We start from the raw sequence: 23,000 nt of genomic DNA, 5'->3' as shown, positions 1-23,000 counted from the left end.
TGGCGATTTCCTCTGAAGGCTTCAGTAGAAGCTGCTGGGAGTCCCAGCAGCTTCTACTGAAGCCAGTCCCCAACTCCGGGGACTTCGGGTGGCAGTATACGCCGTGAAGTTAATTGCGGCCTGCCAGTAAACCCAAAGCAGAAGAAGAAGAAGTGACGTCAGCGGCTTCATTTGCGTAATCTTCCCTCAGGGAACTTATTCCGGTGTGAACGCGATCGGCTCTTTAGTTCCATGGGGGAACTAAGTGCTGGGAACTAAGTGCTGGGAACTAAGTGCGGCAAAGTACTTGGTGTGAAAGCGGCTATTGGCTTTTGTCAAGGGAACCTTTGCGATGCTTACTTGCCTTCAAAGATACCGTATCATCTGCCTTCCCTTTGATTAAGTCAGCTCAACTTGGCTCATCTGTGTCGTTATGTTTTTCATTACTGCACATATTTTATACCAATTCTACTTCAATGTAAATACTGCTATATTTTACTATATTTTGTAATGTTATTATAGTTTTCTTAAAATAGATTTCTCTGTGTTTTAAATGTTTGTTTTACTTTTATGTATACACCACAACACCAAGTAAAATTCCTCGTACATGTCAACCTACTGTTTCTGACTCTGATCTGATTCTATATATAGAGATTTAGTCCATATTATGAGGGTAACGTGGGGACAGTGAGGAAGTTCTCCAGTCATTTTATAACTCATTCAATCAATTACTCACCAACACCTGCATTTCACACGCAGCAATATCAATGAGACCGGACTTTTAACCTAATTGTTATAGCATAGTGTTGCCAAAAATAGCAGTAATTTAACAGATGCACCCTAAGCTAGCATGGAGCAATGCTTTTTCAGGGGGGAGAAACAGGGATTGGGATTTCCAGGATATTACTTGGAAGCGTTTTATTGTAGGATTTAAACAGTGTAACAAAAGGTCATGGTGTGAGATTAAGTGCATGTAAATGGGTGTTTTTTTGGCAGTGTAGATGTTGTGGGAAGCTGTAGGGACAAAGAAAGGCAAAGATGACTTCAGCAGACCGAACTGAATTCTTGTTTCAGCGCCAACAGATGAGCATAAAGAGAGGGAGAAACGAAAAGAGAAAGAGGAGAGTTAAGAGGTTGGATTAAAATAAATAGGGTCATTCATCCCTTTTACGGTGTGTGTGTGTGTGTGTGTGTGTGTGTGTGTGTGTGTGTGTGTGTGTGTGGTACATAAAAACACTGCATGTTTACAAGTTTCTTTTTCACTTCCAACCAGAAAGCCAAAAAAGTTGGTTTTGGCAACTGTATGGATCGGTTTCTGTCAAAGGCAACATTTGTTTTTACTCGTTTTTGGTTAGACTCCTGGAATAAGGTCTGTGGTTAACACAAGCTGAAGACATTAAATACGTCAATAAATACCCAAATGTACCGATACCCAACATTAGCCACCTTTAGCTTAGCGTTGGTGACGTGAAGTCATGTGACCGTGCTGTAGTTCCTTCATAGCCCAGCATTAGATTTTTACTTCTAAAATCATAAAGTGGTGTTAATATGTGGAGATCATCCTGCTGGACAAAACCTGTAACTATCATAAACGTTTGTTTTCCATAGATTTTATTTTTCTGCAAAAATCCAAAGGAAAAATCCCATTGGCTTTTTGTCGAGGGGATCTAGGGAGATGCTAACTTCAAGGTCAACCTACAAAAATACGACAACATATTTAACCCTATGGACTCGAAAGGAGAGAGGGTTGGGACTATTGGGAGAATTGGGATTGTTCTGAACCTCTAGGATCTTAACAATGTCTTATTTCCTTGTCTGACCTCTTTTTTATGCATTGTAAACTTTGCATATTTGAGTTTTCTTCAAATATATTTTCACTGATTGTACTGTATTGGCCCAGTCCCCACTTGTTCTATGTTTAAAAAAACATGTGAAAGACAGAGTGAGACAGACAGACTCTAGGAGGAACAACTTTAAATTCCCCTCACATCCTGATGTCTGCACACAGCCTCATTCAGCAGCAGACAGTGGATTGGGTTAAGAGGGAGGGGTTAGCGCACACACACACACACACACACACACACACACACACACACACACACACACACACACACACACACACACACACACACACACACACACACACACACACACACACACACACACACACACACACACACACACACACACACAACACACACCACACACACACACACACACACACACACACACACACACACACACACACACACACACACACACACCACACACACACACACACACACACACACACACACACACACACACACACACACACACACACACACACACACACACACACACACACACACACACACACACACACACACACACACACACACACCACACACACACACACACACACACACACACACACACACACACACACACCAGAGTTAACTTCAGGACACCGTTACTCAATGTTAAGACTGTTGAAATAAATGTTTTGGCACCGTTTGGTTTAGGGTATTTGGTTAGTGTTAAGATTTGTTTAGCTTATAAATATGTCTTGTTAAAGAGGACATATTATGCTGGTGTTCAGGTGTATATCAGTATGTAGTGTCTCTACTTTAAAGAGTCCTCTCCTGCTGGTGTTCAGGTGTATATCAGTATGTAGTGTCTCTACTTTAAAGAGTCCTCTCCTGCTGCTTTTCAGGTGTATATCAGTATGTAGTGTCTCTACTTTAAAGAGTCCTCTCCTGCTGATGTTCAGGTGTATATCAGTATGTAGTGTCTCTACTTTAAAGAGTCCTCTCCTGCTGATGTTCAGGTGTATATCAGTATGTAGTGTCTCTACTTTAAAGAGTCCTCTCCTGCTGATGTTCAGGTGTATATCAGTATGTAGTGTCTCTACTTTAAAGAGTCCTCTCCTGCTGATGTTCAGGTGTATATCAGTATGTAGTGTCTCTACTTTAAAGAGTCCTCTCCTGCTGATGTTCAGGTGTATATCAGTATGTAGTGTCTCTACTTTAAAGAGTCCTCTCCTGCTGATGTTCAGGTGTATATCAGTATGTAGTGTCTCTCCTTTAAAGAGTCCTCTCCTGCTGATGTTCAGGTGTATATCAGTATGTAGTGTCTCTACTGGGACATGTCTCCATGCTTAAATGTTCAAAAAGCTCTTTATTTTTCTCATACTGCCTGTGCTGCAGCACCTCTTTTCACCCCCTGTCTGAAACCAGAGCCCAGTCTGCTCTGATTGGTTAGCTGGCCGGCTCTGTTGTGATTGGTCAACCGCTTAGAGATGTCCCGCCCCTTAGCCTATCACGTACAATGTGTTGGAAGCCAATAGAAACGCTAGTGTTACATAGTGGTGTCATTATGTTCTGGAAGTATACAAAGGAGTCCAAGTCCAAAAGTGAAATACTAAATCTCTGCAGTTCTCCATGAAAGACAAACAAATAAATAAAATCAAAGAATTACCAGAGAAATTCCCAGCTAATATTATGATTTAAACTTTGGCCCTGTCTGAACTCTCTCTCACGGCTTACAGCGTGTACTTTGGACTAGGGATGCCAGAAACTGACCATGACCAAAATCGAAGATCGGACAGCCCTGGCGAATATTAATCGATTAATCGCCACCCCCCCTCCCCCTCCCCCCTCCCGGGAGGAGGAAAAAAAAAACACTGACAAATGGTATTCCGTTGTTTTCTTTTACTGGAACGTGTACATGGTACAAAAGGGCTCTTCAGGTAGAACAGTATTAATAATAGCATCATTGAAATAAATTAAATAAATAGCCTACTTTATGTGTATGTATGTATGGGTGTAGGCGAGAGCGCAGCCGGTTAAGGATTAGTCCTGCCGCCGAAAAAACCCTTTCCGAGGGCACAGAGCACTGCGGAGCCCCTCAGCTAAATTAACCGCACTCTTCATCTCCCATTCACTATCGATATAATGGCAGGTTATGGTAAGATAGGATTTAGTTGTAAGTGCCGTCCACCCGTCGGTGGTTATCGACACCTTTGAGACAGTTGATAAGAGTACGGCCCGGGACCCTGTAATCTGGTTCCACGCTTGCCATAAACTCAAGGAAACCGCCTCCTTCCACGACGGAGGGGGCGGGGCGGGGTCGGTGTGTACCAGGCTGCAGCAGCAGTCTGCACTCTGCGCTGCTGGCTTCCTCCAAGTTTACAGTAAAACAAACTGGTGGTGTGATCAATGGTCATTTACAATTATTAATACTATTACTATTATTAGCATTAGTCTATATTTTGGTTGAAACCAAACCAGGAAAAAAAAGAAAAACATAAATATTAATAAAAAAATATATTAATAAAATCGATTTTTAAAAATAATATTCGATTATGGAGACTGTAACGAATAATCGAATAATCGAATAATCGCTGGCATCCCTACTTTGGACTCTGTGTGTTGCTCGGTAATCTCTTAAAATCCGTAATATTCCAGAGTTGCCAAATCTCCTCTTACAATGCAACATGGCTGCAAGTATATCAACTGAGCTTCATAAGGCAGTCACGTACACCAGGGGTTCCCAACCCCCGGTCCGCGGACCGGTACCGGGCCGCGGAGGTGTTACTGCCGGGCCGCGAAATAGCTGTGAGTTTATCGTAATATTTGCAGAATTATAAATATATAAAAATATTTTATCATAATATTTTTTTCAAAAAGTGTTTAATTTTCGCACCTATGCCACCAGTCATATTATTTCATCCAGTAGCTAGTTAATCTTTCACCAGAAAACCGTTGAAAATGGCTTTTATGATGTTCCGAGGGCTTCGGCGGCTCAGCCTAAGGTCTCAGCCTCTTGTGCGCACGAGCATGTTACCGGTGCGCCAAGTAGGAAGAGGAGCGCACAGGAGACAACCGTTTGATTGCAGACTGTTATGTTTATGTGGGGAAATGGTGGTGCATACATTATTTGAGATATATTTCAAACTCGGACTTCATTTTAAGGACATGTCGGCCAGGGGTGTAGAGCTATTTGTTTAAGCACTGGATTGGCAAAACAGGAGAGTAAACCAGTCTGCCTTGATCTATGAATTAATGTCCGGGACTCTCACGATCTGCTGCCCGCAGCTGTTTTATAGAAGGAAAACCTCCTTCACTTCATGAAATGGCTGCAACATCAGGAGGCAGCGGGACGTATACTCGGTAAAGAGCTGTGCCTTTTTACGCACCGCCTTCGCTGTGTTTAACTTAATTAGAACAGTTTAAGAGTGACTGCAGGCTGCTACGTGTTAACCACACACACATCTACACACATCGAACTGCCCGATTACTCCCCCTTTTATTAGTTTTATGAAGGAGATGTCCAGTCAGTCACCAAGGCGCATGATGTGTCCGACACCGGCATATATGCGGCTGTTCCCAAAATAAATTAGTTTAATCTTAATCTCGATGTAGTGCTAAATGCTGTCGGGAGTGCACCGGAACGAACGACACTATCATAATATCTTCTGAAAACAAATGCCAGTGACACACACACACACACACACACACACACACACACACACACACACACACACACACACACACACACACACACACACACACACACACACACACACACACACACACACACACACACACACACACACACACACACACACACACACACACACACACACACACACACACACACACACACACACACACACACACACACACACACACACACCACACACACACACACACACCACACACACACACACACACACACACACACACACACACACACACACACACACACACACACACACACACACACACACACACACACACACACACACACACACACACACACACACACACACACACACACACACACACACACACACACACAATGCGCCTTCTCCTCGTTTTCCCAGCATTCACTGGATTATCCGTAAATCATACAAACAAAACCAAAACGTTGATTTATCTGTTTTGGTTTAAAAACTGAATAACGTCGGTTTTTTGGTTTTCCGAAAAACCAAAAAACAACACCGGTTATTTTTTAAACTTTGTTAATATGTTTTGGATGCATATTGTTCTAGTATTTGTTCAGGCTGTTACATACAATTAGCCTCTGTTGCTACCTGCTGGTGGTGAGTAAATATTAAAATCAGTTAAAATTGACAACCGGTCCGCGATTTTTTTTTAATGTATCTACCGGTCCTTGGCACAATAAGGGTTGGGAACCCCTGACGTACACGATGAGAGAGGATTGTAAACAGCAGAAAGACTGTGCAGTAGGTTAGGTGATAAAGTGTATCTTGTGTGTGCACATCTGACTGTGTGTGTGTGCACATCTGACTCTGTGTGTGTGTGCACATCTGACTCTGTGTGCACATCTGACTGTGTGTGTGTGTGTGTGTGTGTGTGTGTGTGTGTGTGTGTGTGTGTGTGTGTGTGTGTGTGTGTGTGTGTGGCAGCAGTGTCCGCTCCACAGCTGGAGAGGAGCAGGTCGGCCTGAATGGCATCTTTGTGAAAGGGTCTATTTTCTCCAAAGACTTCGGAAAACATTTATGTGTTTGTGTCCCCGGCTTTGTCCTTTGTGAACTCGACAACAAACAGTCTCTCTGTCCAGGCTGCTGGGGAGCTCCCTCGACAAAGAGCCAATGGGAATATTTCATTGGATTTTGTTTAGTTGTTAAATTACTTACACGTTTTGTTCAGCAGGATAATCTCCACACATTAACACCACTTTATGATTTCTGAAGTAAAAAGCTAACGTTTGGCTATAAAGGAACAACAGCACGGTCACATGACTTCACGTCACCACCGCTAAGCTAAAGGAGGCTAATGTTGGGCTATAAAGGAACTAAAGCACGGTCACATGACTTCACGTCACCACCGCTAAGCTAAAGGAGGCTAATGTTGGGCTATAAAGGAACTACAGCACGGTCACATGACTTCACGTCACCACCGCTAAGCTAAAGGAGGCTAATGTTGGGCTATAAAGGAACTACAGCACGGTCACATGACTTCACGTCACCACCGCTAAGCTAAAGGAGGCTAATGTTGGGCTATAAAGGAACTATAGCACGGTCACATGACTTCACGTCACCACCGCTAAGCTAAAGGAGGCTAATGTTGGGCTATAAAGGAACTACAGCACGGTCACATGACTTCACGTCACCACCGCTAAGCTAAAGGTGGCTAATGTTGGGCTATAAAGGAACTACAGCACGGTCACATGACTTCACGTCACCACCGCTAAGCTAAAGGAGGCTAATGTTGGTCTATAAAGGAACTACAGCACGGTCACATGACTTCACGTCACCACCGCTAAGCTAAAGGAGGCTAATGTTGGGCTATAGAGGAACTACAGCACGGTCACATGACTTCACGTCACCACCGCTAAGCTAAAGGAGGCTAATGTTGGGCTATAGAGGAACTACAGCACGGTCACATGACTTCACGTCACCACTGCTAAGCTAAAGGCGGCTATTTTTCGGCGTGATGACGTTTAGTCGTCTCATTTAGACACCAGTGGGGTATTTACTGAAGTATTTTACTAACTAGAAACTGACATTGTAAAAAGGTCCTCGGTCTAACACACATAACCCACTTTTCTTTGAATGCTCCAGTGAACACCACCTGCATATTAAAAAGGCAGCAAACAAAGTTGTTGACCTACAACAGTCAACCTGGATAAGGGCGTTACAAAAGGGAGAACTAATGAGGCTCTGCAGGCATAGCTTCTGAATAGAGAATACATCAAAGTGTAAAATGAAGGTATACAATAGCTCACAATGGATTAAAGAATCACATTATCTTGTAGTGAAGCCATTTGAGTACATGTGACTGCAGCCTGAATTAATCAGAATGCATGAAGACAGGAGCCTGAACGGAGAGGACAGTAATCTGGAAAGGATGTTAAATGTGTGATGGTGTGATTTTAGATTTGGTTGCTACCAGTTTAAGTGTGAGGCCTGCACAGTGTGATGGGGCTGTGATGTCTGATAAGAACTGGATGGAGCAGCAGAGACTGAAACTAGATCATTACGTTATCCATTTATCGTATTATATATGGAAACTATAATGAATAATTACATTTTTGTCTTATATCATATAACGATATGACTTTTAATCATTTTTGTTAGCGGATTCTAGCACGATATATGGACATGACGTCGATCATTTTTAAATAACTTCAATGCTGTCCGTTGTGTTTACATAAGAACGTCACCAATATTTAAGCCAACATGATGCAAGAATAATCAGCAAGGTTTACCCAAACTTAGGGCATTATGCATATTTGTTTGTGTTTGGCTTTTTTATTGTTATTTTGCTCTCCAATGTCTAAAAAGTCAAACAAAATCATAATATCAGAGGCATAAAATGGACTTAAAAATTATGATAATATCAGTTCAAGCTGTTATTTCTCCTTAAGCCTAACTGACACGATACGTTTTTTTTTCCTGCAGCCTGCACTTCTTTCTTATCCCACAGGGATCGAGGGAGCAGCCAAAAAGTACGCCAGGCGTTGAAGCAAATGTTCCAAGTGGCCAAACGGTGGTACTACAACTTCTGTGTCAGTTTGTGACGTCATGGGGCCGAAAAAAAAGTTTTCCCGTTAACTTACATCGTGAAAGATGTCTGTAAATCAGCATCTAATTTATTTAGATTAACCTATCTAGTACGAATACTTGAAAAGCCCTTATTAAAATATTTATGACATAAAAGTTGTAAAATGTGCTACAAGACAAATCCAGAGACTGGACCTAATAATGGGAGGCGGGGCTTAAGGAAAACTCAAATACACATTACATTGGATTTAGCTGGCGCTTTTATCCAAAGCGAATTACAATAAGTGCATTCGACCAAGAAGATACAAACTTGAAGAAAACAGAATCATATAAGTACATCAGGTTTCATAGAGCCAAAACATTTCAAGTGCTACTCAACAGGCTTTAGATAAGCCAGTCCTTTGTTAGTATATAAGTGCTTTGATAGTAATCGCTCGAAGTGGAGTCGAAAGAGATGGGTTTTTAGTCTGCGCCGGAAGATGTGTAAGCTTTCTGCTGTCCTGATTTCAATGGGGAGCTCATTCCACCATTTTGGAGCCAGGATAGCAAACCCACGTGTTTTTGCTGATGGGAACTTGGGTCCCCCTCGCAGTGCGGGTGCAGCGAGCCGTTTGGCTGATGCAGAGCGGAGTGCACGTGCTGGGGTGTATGGTTTAACCATGTCCTGGATGTAGGAAGGGCCAGATCCATTCACTGCATGGTACGCAAGTACCAGTGTACACATGCTCTTATGGCTAAAGTCTGGGTACTTGTTGTACCTATATGCAGCCCATTGTTGGCTTCATGTACCACTGAGCAACTTCAAGGAAAGGTAGGAAAAGGGCTACGACTCCAACGCTGTATCCAGTTCTCTTTATACATCCATGGGATTGACTGAGGGTTGGAGTGGTGGACTATTTAGAAATATGTATGGCTATTTTACTCGCATCCTTTGCTTACTATAACCCTTTATGAACACACAGTTAGAAATACACTACATGTATACAGTTTTGTACATTTAACGTGTTTAGACTGTAAGTGTAAATATGCACATTGACATTGAATTTTTTCTCGTTGCACTGCCATCGCTACTACCTCTGCTTTTACCACTCTTATTTATTTGTATTGTCTATTTTTTACTGCAGTGAGAGTTGCCAAATAAATTGTATGATGACAATAAAGATTTATTCTATTCTATGTTGTCTGGCTAAGAAGCTGACTCTTTCACTCTATGGGTAAACAGACACACATGCATACATAAACATGCACACTGTTTTAGGATAGCACTTAGTAAGAGGAAGTCTTTTTTTGGAAGCAAGACAAAGGGTCACATGATGCACTTGTTGTGTTCCTCATGAATGATCCACGTGTTTTACATCCATCAAACCTCCCTGGAATCACATTTTGGCTACATGGTCTGTTTTGGTTATAATTGTGTTGTTTAAATATTGAATTGAAGATCAACTATGTATGGCTTGTCAATTGATGTACAATAGTAGAGACTAAGCTGAACACTAGTAGCTTTGAACTGTTGAACATTTGTGGTTCGTATCAATGTACCAAATGTCTTTTATATGTGCACTACAAAAACTCGAAATCTTGCCCAGTATATTTGTCTAATATCTAGTCAGAATGTGTCTTTACAGCTGATATAAGACATAATAACTTCAGAAGTAACAACGCAGTGAGATAAAGGGTCTTGTTTTTAGAAAATGCGTCATCTTGTTGAGTCAAATAATCTTATTTTGAGTTGCATCTCAGACGAAACTTTTCTTTTTTTTTCTTTTTTTTTTTTTTTTAAAGGTCCCATGTCATGGCCATTTCTACTGATCATATTTCCATTGTTGAGGTCTAGAATAGATTTAAATTGTGCAATTTTCCAAACACACATTGGTTTCTCATACAGCATCTCTGTATAGTATGTGTATTCACCAGGTATTCACTCTCTGTCCTAAACGGCTTGTTGGAGCTCCTGCCCCCCCCTCCCTGTGAGCCCAGTGTGCTCTGATTGGTCGGGACGTTGCGAGGCTCGTTGCTGCTCGCCGCTGCTGCGATCTGCTGCGAGGAGCGGACAGCTTTCCTGGGTCGGCGATGCAGCGAGAACAAGCGAAACTCATCCTGAGCACACACAAACACTCACAGCCGAAGTAAAAACAATAAGTGTGGCTTGATATTGAGAAAGAAAAAGGTTTATAACGCTGTGAGAATGGGTCTGCGGAGAGCATTTCTCCGCCATCCCAACTCGTCTATTACCAGCATTCAGGGAGCTCTATGCAAGTCAATGGGGACTCCCTGTTAGTTAGCCAAGGGATCCTGGTGTGTGAGGTGCTCCGCGGATTGGTCCATTTGGGCCAATCCGGTCATTTGTTGTTGATTTGGGTGTTCACACGTCACAGAACCCAGGAAGCAAACAATGGAAAAAGAGAAATCTCCAACGAGGCGTTCTGGGGCAGCATTCTGTGTTAGAGTTTTACTCGCTACAGGGTGTACTTTGAGGGTTTTTGACTCTGCAGACCGTGGGTAATAACCAGAAAAGCATGACATGGGCCCTTTAATATATATTTATTGGAAAATCACCAAAACAGAACACTTTTGAGCATTTGTGGCTTATATTGTAACACAACATTTCCTAATTCTGGTCAAATATATTTCAAAATGAGTTCTCCCAGCTAATTACAAGATCTGATTTATCTAAATATCCCTTCTTATTTCAAGAAATCTAACCAAGCTAATGTTCACTCCAGATTTTACCCGTTAGAATATAACCTCCCCCATTCTCTGGGACAAATCCAAACTCAGATGTTGCGTAAATCATGCGCCGATCTGCATGGGAGACTTTGACCAGTAAATCCACCCATGATGCATTTAAATCTGTAGTTATTGAGATTTTCATCAATCCAGCAGATAACAGGTTACACGCTTTACGGCAGATGTTTTATTCTACGTGCAATATGCCCGCGAGTCACCTACAGTGCTGAGGGGGGGGGGGCGGGGGGGCAGAAAGAGCCCCGCTGTGTAATGGATGGGTTGAGCAGGCATGATGGTAATGGACATGGAAAGCAGATTAAAAATGATTATGGCAGAAGGGCTGAGGAGGATAAGAGGACGATTATCCCCCGTTACTGATGGCGTTTATTACGATAGCATGGCACTCATAAACAGAGGACAAGTGGTGAATGTTTACAATAAGTGTTATTTTAGTCAAAGTTAAATATCGAAGTCCCCATTGTCCCGGTGTGTCCTGGATCTTTGATTTCTTAGAGAAGCACTGCTGTAAAAATGTTTTGGATAACGACCTACAAATGTAATAAGCTCAGAATTAAAGTCATGTGAAAGAAGAGGATCCAGATAGTGTTCATAAAACTGTTGCAATGGCTAGGAATGCAGGAAAGTATCACAACTTCCATTAGAATATCATTAAGAACATGTCTGTCCCTTTAAATCTCACCAAAATGCAACATTAAGACACAAAGACCTTGAGGAACACAATGGAAAAATCCATGCAGTGAGTTACTGTAGTATCAACTTTTTTTGACATTACTACAAGAGTTTTGAGTTTCAGGATTGATATAACTTCTGTTCTGCAAACTGCTAAGAAAACTCCTTATTGTCAATATACCAAGGAAAGCCTATCCCTAGCGATTAGCTCTCTGATTGCCCCGAGTCTCTAGTTAGTGGTTGTAAAGTTTCACGAGGTTACGATTATGTTACAGGTCCCTTTCTACAGTTAGGTCAACTTTCAAATGGTCTTACTACAATGAAATGGCTTTTACCGAGACGTGCATCTTTACATTGAATACAATTGGTCCTCATTGGATCCACAGGTGTCTTGACTTTCAAGACGTACCCAACTTGTGCAATTACAAGACTGTTTAGGGACCCCAGTATGAAGAAATGTTCAAATACACCATTTTATAAGAGGCTAGAATAACCCAATTGTACCGGGAAAAAAATGCATGGTCTGTAAACGGGAGAACTGTGGATATCTATAGAACCCAGTTCCATTCATATATCTAACAAGCAATAGGATGGTGCAGGAATGAGTCCTAAAATCAGGAAATTAGTCCGCATTTTAGCTCTTCCTGTTCGCTCGCCTGGAAGTCAATGGTTTTTTAAGCTTGTTTGCCTAAAGAGATTTTCAACAACATAAAATACGTCAGTAAATAACCCACTTCTGAAGCTTCTATGTATCGCCGGTTGCAAAGTGTCTAAAATAAACTACTAAAAAGGTCATCACGACAAACATTGGCCGCCTTTAGCTTAGCGGTGGTGATGTGAAGTCATGTGACCGTGCTGTAGTTCCATTATAGCCAAACATTAGCCACCTTTAGCTTAGCAGTGGTGACGTGAAGTCATGTGACCGTGCTGTAGTTCCTTTATAGCCAAACATTAGTCACCTTTAGCTTAGCGGTGGTGACGTGAAGTCATGTGACCGTGCTGTAGTTCCTTTATAGCCCAACATTAGCCGCCTTTAGCTTAGCGGTGGTGACGTGAAGTCATGTGACCGTGCTGTAGTTCCTTTATAGCCCAACATTAGCCACCTTTAGCTTAGCGGTGGTGACGTGAAGTCATGTGACCGTGCTGTAGTTCCTTTATAGCCCAACATTAGCCACCTTTAGCTTAGCGGTGGTGACGTGAAGTCATGTGACCGTGCTGTAGTTCCTTTTATAGCCCAACATTAGCCACCTTTAGCTTAGCGGTGGTGACGTGAAGTCATGTGACCGTGCTGTAGTTCCTTTATAGACCAACATTAGCCGCCTTTAGCTTAGCGGTGGTGACGTGAAGTCATGTGACCGTGCTGTAGTTCCTTTATAGACCAACATTAGCCGCCTTTAGCTTAGCGGTGGTGACGTGAACTCATGTGACCAAGATGTAGTCCCTTTATAGCCGTTAAGCATAACGTGAGCTTTTTTAAAAATCATAAAGTGGTGTTAATATGTGGAGATTAATATGTAAGTATTATAAACGTTTGTTTGCCATAGAGCTTATTTTCTGCAATAATCCAAAAGCCAATGGAGAAATCCCATTGGCTTTTTGTGGAGGGAACCAGGGAGATGCTAACGTTACGATCAATCTCGAAAAAAACATCATCCCTTTACCACTATATTTCCTGGTTGGTAGTGGATTCCTTAGGTCTTGTAGTTCCATGTAATACTAGTATCACTCCAGCTTCTATTACAACTCTCATAATCTGCCACACATTGACACTGAATAAAAGAAGCCAAACTCACAATAGCACCTGGCTACTGTTCAGTTACTCAGCCTCAGAGACTTCAATGGCTCCAGTTTGGGTTACATTTTGGAGGCTAAGCTTGTTGTAGACTAAACCTAAGGGACAGTTTCATCCCACAGGCCACAAGACTGTTAAACACCTGGACTTTTGAAAGAACATCCATAACATTCATCTGTTTGCAACTTATATATATACTTCCAATTACTTGTATATAGACTATTCTGCACTATTTCTATTATATTCTATTTGATAGTATTGACTTGCACTATTATCTGTTTTATTGTGTTACACTGTTGGAGGAGCCTGTGACCTCAGATTTTCATTGTCATAACTACACTGTAGCTAATGTACAAATGACAATAAAAGCCTTGAATCTTCAATCTTCAATGGCTCCAGTTTGGGTTACATTTTGGAGGCTAAGCTCGTTGTTGAGCTACCCTCTGTATCTCCTGCTCAATAAGGTTAATAATAGCAGTTTCTCTTCCCTAAAGCCTCTGGGCTGACACAACAGACCGTCCACTGTTGAGGACGTAAAGCCTCATGCCTTCGCTCCCCTTAAACCCAACACCACAACATGCAGGGTATCACATGACCTCATCTCATCTGCCTCAGGTGAAACAACCATCCAGTCACACAGTGCAGGTTCTTCGATGTCCCTCTACTTTCTACTCAAACGGCATCAATGGCACTGTTAGAGCCAGTATTTCGTTTTTATAAGAAAGGCCACCTAATTGTGACGTCTGTAGTCAACACACTATAAAAGACTACAATTCCCACGGCGCCTGCGCTAAAGTGACAGTGATGGGCAGCAACCTGCTAGAAAGACGTCGTCGAGACAGTTTTTAACCGTCCAATTACCCTTTAAGTTATTAAGTTATATAAGCCTCATCAAGAAAGAAAGAACACCTAAGTTGTTTGTTATTTTATTTGAGTTTTGTGTCTTTTTTTTTTTTTAATATTGTAAAAGCCTCTTTTCTTTGTTGCATGTGTAAAAGTTTGTTATTTTATTTTGAGCAAACACATCGCATAATATCATCTAAACCACATGTGTCAAACTCAAGGCCCGGGGGCCAAATCAGGCCCTTGGTGGATTTAATTTCGGCCCGCAGGATAATTTCTAATTACTATTAGATCTGGCCCGCCGGTATATTGCACGCACACCTTCACTCAATCCTGAGGGTTTCCTCAGCTCAGAGCCTGAGCCCAAACATTGATGAACTTGCACCCAAGATGAGATGCCAAGTATCTGGCTTGAGCTAGCATCACAGAGCAGCACACTGAGTTTACATGGATGTTTCCTTCTGCACTTTTTCTCTCACGACAACAGGGCATGTTTGGTTTTCTCTTTGAGGGGAATTGTTTTTTTGAAGCTGTTGTTGGCCTCTGGAAAAATGTAATCATAAGAAATGACTCTGGAAAATCTGCAGATAGAGCCATAAGAAATGAATGCAACTGATTATTTAATGTTTAATGTTGTTTTTATAGGCAATAATGTAAGCTTTGCTAGTTCCAGGTTTAATATGTGCAATAAGTTCATTTCAATACGTTCTGCAATAAACATTGAACCAGTCCGGCCCTCGACTAGTACCCATTTTTTTATTTTGGCCCACTGTGTATTTGAGTTTGACACCCCTGATCCAAACCATCGGAGGCCAAGCAGCTCTTCAACTGTAAGTAATATAAAGGAAAGAAAACGAGTTAAAACATTTCTGTTTAAGGCGTCTAGTGGCTTGATAGAAAAACAAGGAAGGAAGGAACGACAGGCATCATGCTTTAAAATCGTGTACAACTTATTTTACATCTCTGTGTAGCTGCCTTCTTGAATGATGGCCTGGTCACACCATAACTATAAGTGCGAAGTCAATCAGGGCGCCTATATAATATATTAATACCAGGTTTAAGAGGCTTACTGACGTAGTGACAAGCGTCATATGTTGAGTATGTGTTACATCGTGTGAGCACATGCTGTCCTTTTCCATAATGTGAACCTCGCACATAGATTTTGCACATTTCTGTTCAATGCTACCGCTTCTAAAATTGCTCCATTTTCAAATCCTGACATGTTGCACATATTTTATTTGTGCTATTCTCATTGCACTCAGTTTTGTTAATATTTATAATTATTTTTAACATTTCATTTAATCGTTTATTTGAATAGGGACAATGCACATTAATGAACACTTTAGACAAATAATGCTTCAAGTGTAAATATGCCGGATTTGAGCTTTGAGCTCATTTCCATCCGTAGTCCCTCACATACAACATATAAGGCAAGGCAAGGCAAGGCAAGGCAAGTTTATTTATATAGCACCTTTCAACACAAGGCAATTCAAAGTGCTTTACAAAAATGGAAGACATTATGAAAATGGCATTTAAAATCAGTCATTAAAAAGAAAAGATAATAAAATAAACATTAAAAGAAAAAATACATGGATAAAAGTTAAAAGTTACAGTGCAGTTTAAGATGTGAATAGTTCAATTAAAAGCAGCGGCAAAAAGAAAAGAAAAAGAAAAGAACATGACATTTATATATATGGCAAAAATAAATACATGATATGCAAAAGAGCAAGAGCAGCACACACAAGTATTTACCACATGGCAGTACACTATAGCAGCAACGACATATTAAGTGCAAGAGATGATACAAGAGATACACAAAGTGCAAGAGGAGATACCCCTGTGTTAAAGTGCATTTAGCGGTGATTGCACGTCCGTTTGTTTCTCAACCATTCTTTGAGTTGACCTTTAAAACTATTGAGAGTGGGACAATCCCGTAACTCAGTTGGGAGGCTGTTCCACAATGAGCTGCCTTTAATGGAAAGTACATTTTGTCCAAAAGTGGTCCGTCTACGGTGGACCTCACAGTCTCCTCTGGTTTCTGACCTGACTCTTAATTTGATAATAGTTTTTAAAGAAGTTGTACATTCTCTCCTGTTTTACAAATGGTATGCTCCATAATGCACCAAAGCAAATGTCTTATATGTGTACACCTACTTAATAATAATAATAATAATAATAATAATAATAATAATAATAATAATAATAATAATAATAATAATAATAATAATAATAATAATAATAATAATAAACCTGATTCTAACTATCGAAGTTTATTATATTTTTGATTATGTGAATAATGTTTACAAAATGCATAATTCCCAAATGCAATACGTTGTTTTGTCCAAATCATGCAGCCCTACAATTCATCCTAGTTTGATTTTGTCTACCTTTAATATATTCTGTTGATGAACTACTTCTTGTTTGTCCCTTTTACCTCTGGCTGATCTTTAAGCCACAAACACAGACCAAACACCACAAGATATTTCACAACACCGCTGAGCCTCAGTGCCCACTGGCTTTACTAAAATACTTTAGCAACCAATCAATGCGGACACAAGGCTGCCTTCCTGTGTGACCTTCATATCCCCCCCGAGTCATGTGGAGAGAAATATCAAATCGAGACTGAATGTAGGTTATTTTGCGTCACCCTGTTTCTCTAACTTGTCCTTCTTGGCAACACATTCTTCAATCCTGTGGTACTACAATCCCTAATATACTCACACAACCAGCTACATGAAATACTTCATGTAGCTGAAAACCAGTAAAACTAGCAATTATTTCTAACCTTCACCAGTTTACTTGTAGTATTTCTGGTTTGCACGTCACCACCGCTAAGCTAAAAGTGGCTAATGTTGGGGCGTGATGACGTTTAGTCGTCTCATTTGGACACTTGTTAGCAACCGCCATTTTTAAATTCACCAGTGGGGTATTTACTGACGTATTTTATGTCGTAGAACAAAGCGTGAAAATGTCCTCAGCTTGTTTTAACCACAGACCTTATTTCAGGCTAACAACCAAAGAAAATTGTAAAAAAACATTCACTTTGAGACGAGGGAACCGGAAGAGGTTAACGCCAAGTATTTTCCGGATTTTAGGACTCATTACTGCACCACCAAATTCAGAATAACAACTAAGGAAAATGGCACCATTCGGCCTCAAGTGAAGGCATCATCGGCTTTGGTCTACTCTCCCGTTCTAGTTTTGATTTGTTTTCTGGGTTGGCATTTTACTTATCATCACTCATCTCTGGAGTGAATCGTGATTGCTTCGCACCCGAACAACAAGCTTCAGGCACGATGCACCGGTTGGTTTTATTGATGACGGTCATTAAGATGTCCCATCGATGCAGCAGTTTTGATCTCGTGTGTCTGGGCAGAGACAGATTTCTGCAGACGCCGTGTAATCCTGGATTCAGGGTGGAGGAGGCTGGATGTTGGGGGGGGTTGTGTGTGTGTGTGTGTGAACTAATGCCACCCTCATAGGAGGTCAGACCCAGTGAAGTCCACTCCTCTAATCCTATTATCCATGGCAGTGGCAGCTGGAGACACACATTACGGTGCGTGCCATGCAAGATATGTCTGTGTATTATAACATGCCAGTACTGCTGTCTGTACTCAGATGCCATTAAGGACATTAACCCAGCTGCCCTCACTCTCTTTGATGATCAATAAAAAGTAATTTGGTTGAGAAGAGAAGGAGTTGCCTTGCACTCCTCACCACTGAAAGAAGATCCTCCGACTCCTACAGATAATAACTACAGGAAACCAACCGAAATAAAGAATTCATGAGAAGGCGCCCGCTAAGTATGTAGCTACTTCAAAGTGTATGCTATGTTGTTAGCTTAGCGAACAGCTCAGAGAAGCATTACATTACATTACACTGATGGTCAGTTTATGTGCATGTATGGATAATGTGTTTTTAAAGGAGGTGGGGGGGAGGAAGAGAGATGTTTTCCTCTGTGACCCAGCAGTCATGACCTCTAAAAGAGTGGTGCAGGAATGAGTCCTAAAACCCAAATATGAGCACTTTTTAGCCTTTCAGAGCCCCCTCAACGTCAATGCTTGTTGTTTAGAAGCCTGAAATAAGGTCTGTGGTTAACAACAGATGAAGAGATTTTAACATAAAATATGTGAGTAAATACCCCTCTGGTGAATTTTAAAACAGCGGTTGCTAACAAGTGTCTAAATGAGACGACTAAACGTCATCACGCCCAACATTACATTACATTACATTGCATTTAGCTGACGCTTTTATCCAAAGCGACTTACAATAAGTGCATTCGACCAAGAAGATACAAACTTGAAGAAAACAGAATCATATAAGTACATCAGGTTTTCAAGTACCAGTGTCTTGAAGTGGATTCTAGCAGTTACTGGAAGCCAGTGAAGGGAGCGGAGGAGCGGTGTGGAAGAATTTAGGAAGGTTGAAGACCAGACGAGCCGCTGCATTCTGGATGAGCTGCAGAGGTCGGATGGCACATGCAGGTAGACCAGCCAGGAGGGAGTTGCAGTAGTCTAGGCGTGAGATGACGAGAGCCTGGACCAGAAGCTGCGTCGCTTTCTGGATCAGGAGGGGACGTATCCTCCTGATGTTTTAAAGCGTGTATCTGCAGCAGCGGGTTGTTGCAGTGATGTTTGCAGTGAAGGACAGTTTGTTATCTAGGGTCACACCCAGATTCCTTGCAGTCTGAGTCGGGGAAACAATAGAGGTGCCGATGTTGATTGTTAGGTCATTAGCTGCCTTTAGCTTAGCGGTGGTGACGTGAGGTCATGTGACCGTGATGTAGTTCCTTTATTGGTTAGCTTTTAACTTAAAAAAAATCATAAAGTGGGGTAATGGAGATTATCCTGCTGAACAAGACGTGTAAGTATCATAAACATTTGTTTGACACAGATTATTTTCAGCAGTAATTCACAATCCAATGGAAAAATCCCATTGGCTTTTTGTTGAGGGAACTAGGGAGATGCTAACTTTCGGTTCGGCCTACAAATAAACATCATCCCTGCACCGCTCTATAGAATGAGGTACTAAGGTGAAATCATCAAGCGAGCTCAGTCATCACACGGCGGTCTGTCTTACAGATTGAGATCATTATCAACGCAGCGTTTTGATCTCAATAACCCTAACCACAGACCGGGCAGAAACTGCTCAATTGCAGGCAATCACAATCATCGAGGTGTTATATATTCAGTTATGAGGCCATGAAGGTGTTTAGAGAAGGAGAAATCTATATCGAATTGTGGGCATATGACACTTGTCGTGAAAAACAAAGTCCAGGAAGATTTCCATGTCTCGAACAAATGGGAGAAGTTCCTCTTGTGCATAATAAGCATGTTTATTTTGCACTTTGAACAAATGAGTATGAACTATGGCCCATATCGGATGTTACTGATGACCCACATAGGAAACACAGCTTTCCAAGAAACACTAGAGGCACCTTCATGTTCAGAGAAACTCATATGAAGAAGCCAGTTTTCACTCATAACAAAGGAAACAGTGGCGACATAGTGTTAAAAATACTGTTGGAGTGTGAGACAACTTATGAAGATATGGCTGTGTCTGTTCTGTCTCTACACGTGTTGCTTTTAGGCTGCTGTGAACAGGTGTAGATACATTCAGGAGATATGAGTGAGTTGAGGTGGTTATTAGAAGCTGTCACACATAAATCACAATAGGTGTCTTGAAGGGCTGCGATTTTTATACATTTCTTATTAATTTTGCAGCACTAATGTCTTGCAATCGTCTCATCTGAGCTCCGTACAACTTCACCAAATAAATGTACTTATACTGTAAAAATGTAATGTCAACTGCACAGTCTCTCTACAGTCAGCCTTTGGTTTTTAACATTTCCCTCTAATGCGTCCTGAGCTACTCTGACACCACAACAGAGGAATTGTAACTCGACCTCCTCTAAATTATTACCTGAGGCTGAACACCGTCCGTGACTCACCTCAGACCCACCTGAGGGGAACTGCTGCGTCACAATCGGGAAATCATCGCATTTCATCTGGGAAATCTAATCTGTATCAATGCTGTGGAGGAAGTGGAGGCTATAGCTGTGATTTTATCTGTGAAATAAACAGTTTATCCACTTATTGTGTAAGAAATACAGCTCATGTTGTTGTTGGTTTTGTCCATTAGTTGTTTGTTTACCTCTATCAATGATTGGGGAACACACATTTACTCTGTTTTACAATTTTTCTAATTGATGCTTTGTTAAGAAAAGGAAAACCTGTAGACTTTCATAAAGTTTTAGTCTGTGTTTTATCAAAATGTTCTCGATGTTCAATAATAATAATAGTCTTTAATGGTGGAAAGCAACTTTAAATGTACTACAGTTGCAATATTAAGTAAGATTTTAGGCATTCACACTTTGTGAAGTTGTCAATAATCTTCGACGAATATTCCTAATATTGTCCTTTTTACGCCACTATATTTATTTGACAGGGTATTAGTTACTTTTGAGACCCTCAAATAATTAAAGGTCACCTTTCATGCTATTCTGAGGCAATAGCATAGGTCTCAGATATATAAAAATATATAAAAAACATGTCTATGAAGTGTTTTGCTCAAAATACCAAACAGATCACCCATTCTAGCCATGCCTCATATCCCTCTATTTCACTTCCTGTTTCAAAAGTGCTGATTTGGGGTATAAAGCTTTAAAAAAAAAAAAAAATGTATACAAATAAAAAAGGAGGGGGCTGAGCTCATGCGGGACCCGGCAGCTACTGTCTAAACTAAATACTGCCGTGATGAAACGCCATATCATGGATTATCAAGGATTATCTCTGAAACAGTATGGAGCTCAAAGGCTTTCTCTCTTGCCGGTTATACCACAAGGTGAGTTCCTTTTTATTTCCTGCTTCTTCACACACATGCTCTCCAGTACAGGTTAGCTCTGAGTGTTAGCGATGCTAATGTAAACACCGACCATATTACGTCCAAAACAGTCGGGCATTGTTTCTGATAGCAACTTTCTGATAGGGCCGTGGGTCCACATTTCAGATATTACGTCATATCGGACGCAAATCTGGATCAGCTCCGTTGTAGCCCCGTTTTTAGAGATTTGGGTACGGAGGAAAAGAGAGAGGGTTTTATTTTCTGACGCTGCGTGAGTTCCCCGACACACCGGGGACACGTGTTGATGTATAAAAGACATCAAAAAGTGCATTTTGCATGATAGGTCCCAAAAAAGCAAATAATTGACAAAAGCTCAGACATAGTACCTCCTAAGTAATTGGTAAACATGAGTACCATTCCCATATCTGGCTTAATCCAATTATGAGAAGGTGGAAGTGAAGACCACACATTTTGAACTGATTTGTAACTCAAATGTGCACTTTGAATGAGATTGGTATTTACTAGGCATATAAGCTTTAATGAAAGACACTATCCAGTTGCATTATGGGAGCTGTAGGATTAAGCATTTTTGGACTTTAACCCATTCTAAGGACTCAAAATCAGGCTGCAGCTTCAATTTAGAGCCTTACATAATTTTGAAAGCTGTCTTTTGCAAATTCCCCAGCCTTTGGAAGTGAAGTACCAACAACCTTTTTTCAGAACATCATCAAAGTACATCCATAACATATTTCCTACCACCACTTCAGAATCAATTAACACGATGTTTCCAATGTTTCCCCAACAATTGATCTTTACATGCATGAGTGTATGTAGTTTGTTTGCTCTAATATGCACACTAACACAGCATGTAATGAAAAAGCTCAAGTTTGGAAACTCACCTGTAGCTCGTTGTTATTCGCCATCATGGACAGCCAATCAGATGGCGAGGCCAGGTGACTTCTGCAAATGTTTGTCTCACTTCACTGCCCTCAGATCATGGTAGAAATCACAGGTACACTCCTCCGGGGATTACATACAACAAGTCCAGTGTTAAATGACCTGTAGCGTTAATTAAAACCGATCAAAAGCCCCGGTAAATGCGCAATTTGACGCACCAAACGTCGGATGGATTAATTGTTAACATGGTGACGTTTGGAGAGCATCACCTCCTGCAGGAACTCCTGGACTCTGATCTGCAGTCTGTCCTTTAGGAGTCAGAAACAGACGCTGCTGCTGCTGGAGGCTGTTTCCCCGAGTTTAGGGAGGAAAACACCGCTAGAAAAATCCAGATATTCCCCTAGGATTCAGCTCCACACTGAGCTCCGGTTACTACGGGAGACTGAGGCCATGTCTCCCCGCCGAGGTGCTCTGTTGCTCGGCTCTGCGGGTCACTGTGAGAGCCGGTGATGCTGGAGAGAGAGACAGGAGGGGTGGTAAAGTGGGTTTCAGAATAAAGAGTGCAACTTCCGGTTACACGCTTCAAAATAAAACCTGTCAATTAATGACAGCGCATGTTTACAATTTAAAATGATGGTGGTATGGAAACATTATCCATCATTTGTTAGCTAACAAAAAACAACATGGGGAATCCTTTTTAGACGATTTTATTTC

General features: G+C 41.3%; 1 protein-coding gene across 1 annotated transcript in view; it reads right to left on the bottom strand.

The window, feature by feature from the left end:
* The window catches only part of pkn1b (protein kinase N1b), a 57,372-nt gene extending 34,613 nt beyond the window's left edge, over positions 1-22,759 (bottom strand). Inside the window, exon 1 of the mRNA XM_034127091.1 lies at positions 22,289-22,759. Coding sequence (XP_033982982.1) covers positions 22,289-22,315 — 27 coding nt within the window. The 5' untranslated portion in view covers positions 22,316-22,759. The remainder of the gene's footprint in view (positions 1-22,288) is intronic.
* Between the last annotated feature and the right edge of the window lie 241 nt (positions 22,760-23,000).

The sequence above is a fragment of the Trematomus bernacchii genome, unplaced genomic scaffold (assembly GCF_902827165.1).
Source record: "Trematomus bernacchii unplaced genomic scaffold, fTreBer1.1, whole genome shotgun sequence".
NCBI classification, from domain to species: Eukaryota; Metazoa; Chordata; class Actinopteri; order Perciformes; family Nototheniidae; genus Trematomus; species Trematomus bernacchii.
Note: the sequence above shows the minus strand (reverse complement) of the source record. Positions and strands in the feature narration are given on the sequence as shown.